At 44.0% G+C, this 8,412-nt stretch overlaps 1 protein-coding gene across 3 annotated transcripts; it reads right to left on the bottom strand.

Moving 5' to 3' along the window:
• Nucleotides 1–3,188: 3,188 nt before the first annotated feature.
• On the bottom strand, nt 3,189–7,888 carry POLR2H (RNA polymerase II, I and III subunit H). 3 transcript variants are annotated; one of them, XR_014023072.1, is made up of 6 exons: nt 7,237–7,506; nt 6,234–6,317; nt 6,046–6,139; nt 4,427–4,510; nt 4,157–4,240; nt 3,189–3,554 (listed from the first exon to the last, which is right to left on the bottom strand). XR_014023072.1 is itself a non-coding variant. In XM_081302180.1 (5 exons), the coding sequence occupies exons 1-5, from the start codon at nt 7,307–7,309 to the stop codon at nt 3,437–3,439; spliced, it is 453 nt and encodes a 150-aa protein (XP_081158306.1). In that variant the 5' UTR covers nt 7,310–7,888; the 3' UTR covers nt 3,189–3,436. The 3 variants fall into 3 exon arrangements, 2 of the variants coding, with proteins under 2 accessions (XP_081158306.1, XP_081158307.1); XM_081302180.1 differs by lacking the exon at nt 4,157–4,240 and having other exon boundaries at nt 7,237–7,888; XM_081302181.1 differs by lacking the exon at nt 4,157–4,240 and having other exon boundaries at nt 7,227–7,507.
• Nucleotides 7,889–8,412: the final 524 nt, after the last annotated feature.

The following is an 8,412-nucleotide window of genomic DNA, read 5'->3' as shown; positions in this document are numbered from 1 at the left end:
CCTCAAAGAAAAAGGAAAGTCTACCAGGAACTCAGGATTCTAAACACTGCCACAGATACCTGAAAACCCCCAAAGGCATTCCAAAACACTAGGGTGAAAGTCAGGAATCATATATATGTTCCTTTTTCTTTCTTCTTTTTTTTTTTTTTTTTCCTTTAAAGACAGCGTTTGATTAAATTGCTGAGGCTGACCTTGAACTTCAGATCCTCCTCCCTCAACCTCATGAGTCCCTGGGATTACAGGCATGCAGTACCACACCCATCTTATATTCCCTTTTTTAATGCTCATACAATTCAGTAAAATGTATATTACCACCTACATTTTAAGGATGAGGAAACTAAGGCTCAGAGAAGCCAGGTAAATTACCAATGGTCACAGAGACTGTTGGCAGGAATAGAAACAGCCCTAGTCTGATTGACTCTAAATCCCAGAGTCTCCTCAGTGTGGTGCGCTGTCCAATATAATCGTTCAGTAGTTCTATTTACTGGGAAAGATTTCCAAGTCCTTATGGAGTAAATACATCAACTATTAATGAGGTACTTTACCACTGAGCTACATCCCCAGTCCTTTTCTTTTTGGGACAGGGTCTCAATAAGTTGCTGAGGCTGGCCTTGAATTCGTGATATCCTGCCTCAGCTTCCTAAATCACTGAGAATTATATCCTGCTACATCCTCAGCTCTTATTAACAAATCTAAGTGGAAAACCTAAGCTCTTGGGGGGTGACCAATTTAGATCTCCAAGTATCTTTCTTTCCTGGGCAGAAGAGTTAACATGGAGAAGGAATTAACAAATGCACAAAGCTGGGATGCTGCTTAGTAGTAATGTGTTTGCCTAGCATGGTCAAGGCCCTGGGTTCCATCTCCAGCACAGCAAAAAACAAAAAGTGCACACAGCTCAAATATATTGTCCAAATCTCAGGTGCCATCAGTTCTGCATGAGAAAGAATTAGTTCAACCATACTACAAATTTCAGGGTGCAGTTAATGAAATGATTAGTGGAAATTATAATTTATTTAAATATCAAAACAAAGCATGTTAAATTTAATGATCAAAAATATATATAATGATCAAATGAAACTTTATGGCATATGAAAAAGCCAGAACCCGGAATAAGATATGCCAAAGGGACCAAAGAATTATGGATTCTCAGCCCACTCATAGGAGAGATAAGGATGGCAAAAATGTAAATATAGCCAGAGAGTTCCAGGCATCTAATATTCGCGTTTGACTTACTTTAGTGCAGGCAAAAAAGAAAGCACATAGTTTTCTCCAGTGTGAATGAATTTGCACCTATTAAGAATCTATCCTAGCCAGGCACAGTGGTATACACCTGTAATCCCAGCAGCTGGGAAGGCTGAGGCAGGCGGATAGCAAGTTCAAAGCCAGCCTCAGAAGCTTAGTGAGGCCCTAAGCAACTTAACATAGACCCTGTCTCAAAATAAAATGTAAAAAAAAAAAAAAAAAGGCTATTTATGTGGCTCAGTGGTTAAGCACACCCAGGTTCAATCTCCAGTACAAAAAAAAATTAAAAAATCTATCCTAGATTGTCCAGCATGTGTGACATCCTGGATTTGATCTCAGCACCATAAAAGTTAACTAATCTAACGTGGAGCAGCAGGTGTAGCACTTCATACATGCTTGGCATATTATGAAGCCCCTGAAGTCAACCCCCAGAACCAAAAGAAAAGACTTCCAAATCACTCCTTCTGGCTGATTCCATCCCTTCTTCTATCCCTTCTTCTCTCTCTCACACACACACACACACACACACACACACACACACACACTTTAAAACCATAATGCTCTTATCCCCGTTTTACTTTACACTAGTTCTCTTTCTTTTGCTACCCCAGGACAGTTTATATCCTGATTCCCAGTAGTTAGGTTCTCTCTCTCTAACCTAAATCCATCCTTCTCCAACTCTTCAAGAGAATCTGACCCCATGGAAAGGTTCTAAGATTCCATAAAAATACTCTCCAACCCCCAAGGCATCTGCTACTTCCTTCCCCAAACCACCAATGGTAAAATAACAACAAAAAACACCTTCTCTCCTCACTGCTGAGGTCATTCACTTCAACCCATTTCCCTAAATACTATTTCTAATGCCTCATGTAGAGACCTGAAAATGATGGGAAAGCAAACACCCCAGGCATACCAGCAGGGGACCAGCTCCTATGGCAAAACCAGGATATCAAAAGACAATTGCTTAATACCCAATCTTTCTGAATTATTACCCTGAATTTCCAAGGGGAAAAGAGTCCATATGCTTTCTCAGGTCCTCTAATGCCTGGTTGTAGAGCCAGTTCACAGGCTGGAGCCCTTGTCATCGCCACCATTTCCTTAACTTTTTTCTTCTTCCACTTATAAGTTAGTGAGTGCAGTCAGGCTGCTGTGTTGTCCTGGGCACTGAACTGCCAACCTCTTGGTATTACTGTCCTGTCCACTGCACTGGTCTGTGTAGCAGCTCCCTGTTCAGTGTCACTCATAAGAACCATTACCACTTACCCTCCCTCCTGGGTCACCACTGGAACATGGAGCAGAGAACCAAGTCCACCTGCTTCTATAGCCAAGTCCTCTCTTCCTCTTCTCATTAGTCACACCCCAAGTCCATGTCAAAAAGTCTCCACCCAAAGCTTCCATTAAAAAAAGAACTTTTCCAGGCTATGCAAGTAACTCATTCAAATTAATGTGAACTGACTTCCTGGAGACTGAGTGTTGGAAGGACATGAGCATGGCACCTTGCCAATTCAAAATTCTATGCCAAATGGGTGGTATCTTCCGGGCATGGGATATTACTCTCAGGAGGCAAAGCACAACCCTCCCTCCAGATAGAAAATCACACTAGAGGATATATGCTAGAATAGTCAGTCAGCCAGGAGATGGAGATGACCCTAAACCGAAAAACCAAAAGGCTGAGATTGGGACAGCCCTAGGTTGATACATGGTCATCTGGCTGTGGGACAGAAATATACTACAGACAAATTGGAAAAAAAAATTTTAAAGAAAATGGAAATGGGGCTGGGGTTGTGGCCCAACAGTTGAGCACTTGCCTGACATGTGTGAAGCACTGGGTTCAATCCTCAGCACCACATAAAAATAAATGAACAAAATAAAGGTATTTGTTCATCTACAACTAAAAGAAAAACAATTTTTTTTAAATGAAAATGTGTTAAAGAAGGGGGGGGAGAGTCTGAAAAAGTAAAGTTTAATTAAAAAGTCATATATACACAAAATAACTTCTGATTCACTTCAAGCTTTCCCATTGGGTCTTTCACAGGCAAGCCAGTTTCCCACTGAGTTCAGACTAGCTAAAGATGCACCAACAGTGGGCAGAAAACCAGTTCCTCCTTAACAGGTGAACAACAGCAACTTCTACTCAGGTTTGAACAATGTCCACAACCTGAGTGACCAAGAGCAGGCTGGCATCCTTCGAGGTTCAGAAGGCCAATTTCTTCATCAGCAGATAAACTCTGGAATCCACCTCAAATCCATGCAGGTTGTTGGCGTCACCCTGCAGCCTCATGAGCAGGCCCCCGTAGGACACATAGGCAGAGCTGAAATAGAAGGATCCCCATCCCATGAGTCTGAGCTCCATCCCAGCATACAAAAAAAAAAAAAAAAAACAGTGTTCTGTCATTAAGGAACCAAAAATTCATTCAAAGAAAAATGCACAGATACATGCAAAGCACTGTTGTTTATACTAGCAAAGGAGGAAAACACCAACATGCACAAAATTAGGGGAATGGCCAAATGAATTAAGATGAATCCAGAATGATATACAGCCATTGAAAGTGTTTAGGAAAAGCTTTACACTAACATGGGGAAACATGGTGTACATATGTTAAACAAAAAGAGAAGAAAACATTAGAATAAACAACATGATCTCAAAGAAAAAAATAGACTTAAAAAAAAAAAAGACCATTCAAAAATGTTTATGTAAAAGGTTCTCCTGGGTATAAAATTATAGGTAACTTTTCCCCCTTTACATTACTTCTCTGCTTCAAATAGCTTACAAAGAACACATATTGTTTTAATACAATTTTAAAGAAAAAAAATAAGCAGGGAAACCAAAGAACCAGGGATTGGGTTACAAAGTAGCAAAGCACACACGCACAAATAAACAACAACAAAAAAGCCTAGCAGTTTAATCCTTAACGCTGCATGTTGTTCCTGGGGAAGCCACTCTTCTTGGCACTTCACACAGCAGGATTAAGTTTTGGAACCACTGGGCCTTGAGATCCTGACAAAGGACAAAGTGGGCAGCCAATACTTCAGACTGGAAACTGTACCAGGAACAGCTACTACTTAAGTTCTAACTAAGTTTGAGGTATTTGAGGAGAGGGGCCCAACACAGGAAGCAAGAGCATGGCCCAACTTCTTAGCCAGGGAAGAAGGAAAAGGATTCTCACCAGACTGCAGAACTTACAGGCGTGTTGCTGCTTCAGTAGACGTTTCATCCCCCTCAATCCTGTACACCTTCCCATACATTACATACTCAAACTGGTCAGCCCTGCAGAACAACAGTGACAAAGTTATTCTTCATAATAATTACAAACAATCCTTTTCAGCTGGGCACAGTGGCACACACCTGCAATCCCATGGCTCGGGAGGCTGAGGTAGGAGGATCTCAAGACAACCACAACAACTTAGTGAGGCCCTAAGCAATTTAGCGAGACCCTGTCAAGACCCTGTCTCAAAATAAAACATAAAAAGGGGCCAGGGATGTGGCTCAGTGGTTAACATCCCTGAATTCAATCCCAGGTACCAAAAAAAAAAAAAAAAAAAAAAAAAAAAATCCTTTTAAAATGGTAACTAATAGCCAGGTATAATGGCTACACCTGTAGTCCTAGCTAACTGGGAGGCGGAGACAGGAGGATCACTTGAACCTCAGAAGCATGAGGCCAGCCTGGAGAACATAGTGAGACACCATCACAAAAACATTAAAAATAATAAAAAAATGGTAACTGGTAATTAAGTGCCAGCATTATAACAAGGGCCAACTTAGAAATATGATGTCATTTAGTCCTTCCCCACCATAATCCTTTGAACCAAGTATGACATCTCTATTTTACTGATGAGGAAACTAAGAATAAAAGAGATTAGGGTATTCAACAATTAAGTACTAAAGCTAAGAACTAAACTCAGTGGTGCTCCAATGCCTCTCTATCACACCAAACTCCTCCCACATAGCCTAGGTCACTCAATGGTCATTTCTTCCACCTTCAAAAAGCTACACCTCAAAAGCATGATATACATGGTATCATTGCTCTCAGTAAACACCTGGTTGTTTAAATTCTTTTTTTTTTTTTTTTTTTTTTTTTTTGGTACTAGGTATTGAACCCAGGGGCGCATAGCCACTGAGTCACATCCCCCAGCTTTTTTGCTTTTTTATTTTAAGACAGGGTCCCACTAAGTTACTTAGGGGCTCTCTAAGTTGCTGAGACTGGCTTTGAACATGCAATTCTCCTCCATCTGCCTCCCGAGCAGCTGAGATTATTGGCGTGAGCCTCCACACCCAGATAGTTGTTTGAATTCTTTTTTTAATATTTGTTTTTTAGTTGTAGTTGGACACAATACCTTTATTTTTATTTATTTATTTTTATGTGGTGCTAAAGATGAAACCCAGGGCCTCGCACGTGCTAGGCAAATGCTCTTCACTGAGCCACAACCCCAGCCCTGGTTGTTTGAATTCTTAAGTGCAGCAATTTCCTTAAGGTTACTCAGATTCTGATGGCAATCATTTATTCCAGGGTCTAAATAAAGGTCTTTCTAAATCAGACACAATAGCACATACCTGTAATCCCAGCTACTCAGGGGAGCTGAGACAGAAGGTTTGCAAGTTTGAAACCAGCCTGGGCAACTCAGCAAGATCCTGTCTCAAAATAAACTAAAAAAGGCTAGTGATGGAGCTCAGTGATAGAGTACTTGCCTACCAGGTATGAGGCCAAGGTCCAGTTCAACCCCCACTTGCAGAGGTGGTTCTATACCACTTAGTCCTCAGGGCATATTTCAATATTTAAAGTGCTCCCTTCTCTACTCCCTCACCTGGAAGGCCTGTCATCTGTGGGGTTGTATTCACCATCATCCAGGGTACCATCTTCATACAAGGTACTAGCTATAACCAATCGGAACTTGTCACCTAGAAATAAAAATGCAATATCTGAGGATGAAGAATAGATGAAATTAAGAAGAAGGGAAAAAAACTCTTGCTATTGTGTGTGTTCAATACTTACCCAAGTCTACAGGGTAAATTTGAATGTTTACATCTAAAATGAGGTCCATCTTGAAAGATTCACTCTCACAATGCAGTCGAGATACTGGGGAAAAACAAAGTAAGTGACAAGCATACTTATCAAGCCCAGGGCAGAACATACAGATCCCAGTTTGGTGGTTAATTGCAAAAGAATTTTAATGTAACCTGGTATACATCCATTAACCTCTCCACTGCATTCAAGGAAGTGCAGGTTCAATCAGAACCTGTGCAAGAAGAAAAAGGGCAAAAACTATGGCAATAGAACAGAAACCCCAGAAAGAATCAAAGATCCTCTGGCAGGCTCTAGGTCCCCTGAATGATTGAGAACATGACTCTGGGCAAGTTATTACTTATCCAAAGGTTTTCTCTTTCTGTGCTATACATTATGCTGAGAGGATTAACAGGATGTATAAGTACTTGATAAATATCTCAGTCTGTAGGCAAATAAAGTATCACCAAGGAGAAAAAATTGTCGATGGATTGCAGAATAAAGAGTTGTATGCCAAGCAATTAGCTCTAACTCAGAGAGGACTTCACAAACAGCGAAAGATTCTGGGGCCAATATAAGAATACAAGTCAAATAACTCACTCTGTGGTCTTGGGTGGGTTACTTAACCTGTCAGAACAAAATGCAAAAACACCTCCTACTTCATGGGGGCTTTTGCGAATGAACAAGCCAAAGTGTGTGAGAGGGGAGCACAGTATAATCTCTAACACAGAGAGTAGGTCGCGATTATAAAGATGCCCAGGAGTTTGTCAGCATCATGGCTGAAAGCCACCCAGGCAGCAGGCACTGCATGGGTGAAGCCAGGGAAAGCTCAGAGTCTCAAGTTTCTCATTCATAAAATGTTTCCTGAGGGACGTCGCTTCATCAGAATCTGTCGCTAGAGGCTGGCCACGTGAGCAGGGTGGAGAAGGTGCCCAGGGGCGTGGCAATGAGACAGGCCTCTTCTTTTGTACCGCTCCTGCGTACCTTAACTTACCTCGGTCAAACTTTTTACCCTCCGGGTCAATGTCTTTCACATCGAAAATATCCTCAAACAGGATGCCCGCCATCGTGAGGGGGCCAAGAGACCAGAAGAAGTGCTGACCACACAGCCACGACTGGGGGTTCGCGCACCCCCTCGCGTGGAGAAAAGGAGACAGGAAAAATGTTCAGGCTGAAGAGCTCCACCGGGGCAGAATGACGCATGCGCACCGACTTGCAGTAAGGCAGCCACTTCCGCCGAGTCTCTCTCGGGGCTTCTACACTTCCGCCCGGAAAGATTGCTGTGGAGAGGCTTGGACGTTGAGGGCGTGACTCTAAGTTCAGGTGACACGCCCAGGGCGGAGACACAATAGGTCCCACCTCCGCGGAGGTGGCGCGGGTTCTCGTGCTCCGCTACTGCTCTACTGCGCCCTCTTCAGAGTCCGGGACCGAAGACTGGAATGCGTGGGGGCCTAACCCAGGCAAGGACCTTGATCCTTAGCCCAGAGAAGCCCGGCCCTAACCCTGCCCTGCTGGTCCGCAAGCCCGCCCGGGCACAGTCCGCACCGGGGGCGGGTGGATCAGAACCCCGCCCCCAGAAAGCTGGCCCGGCAGGGCATAGTGCCCAGCCCCTCCAGCTGGCACCAAGGCCCCCGGGGCTGGCCCGGGCCGGCTCGGCCCAGCTGGACGTCACCCGACCGGGTCCGTCCGGTTTGGGAATTTGCCTTGATGTCACTATGGAGAAAAGAAAAGTCTGCACTGTCCCCTCCCCTGGTGCTGCATCCTCCCCATCACTGCCCTCTTTCCCTGGGTCCTGCTCTCCTCCCACCACCTCCTCTTCGGTCTGACATTAATCCCCTCACACTGCGCTCCCCAAAAGCATTGCCCCTTCAATTTTGGTACTGCCTTTTCCCCACCACTGCCCTCTCCTGCACACCTTGGATTGTCCCCCTATTGTAGAGAAGAGGTCTTCTCTCAAACTGCCTCCTCTTCCTGGTAGCTCCTCTCTCATACTGCCTCCTCACTGGCACCAACCCTTCCCCTAGAGCACTGCCGCTGTCCCCCAAATGCCCCTCATCCTGGGACTGCGCCCTCCTACAAATTGTTTCTGGGGCCCGCGCTCTCCCGTGGCTCTAGCTCTAACAATGCCTATCCATCCTGTGCCCACTCCACCCTGTTCTATCCTTCCAAG

The sequence above is a fragment of the Spermophilus citellus genome, assembly GCF_964194105.1.
Source record: "Spermophilus citellus genome assembly, chromosome: 7".
Classification (NCBI taxonomy): domain Eukaryota; kingdom Metazoa; phylum Chordata; class Mammalia; order Rodentia; family Sciuridae; genus Spermophilus; species Spermophilus citellus.
This window is presented reverse-complemented; position numbering and strand designations above follow the sequence as displayed.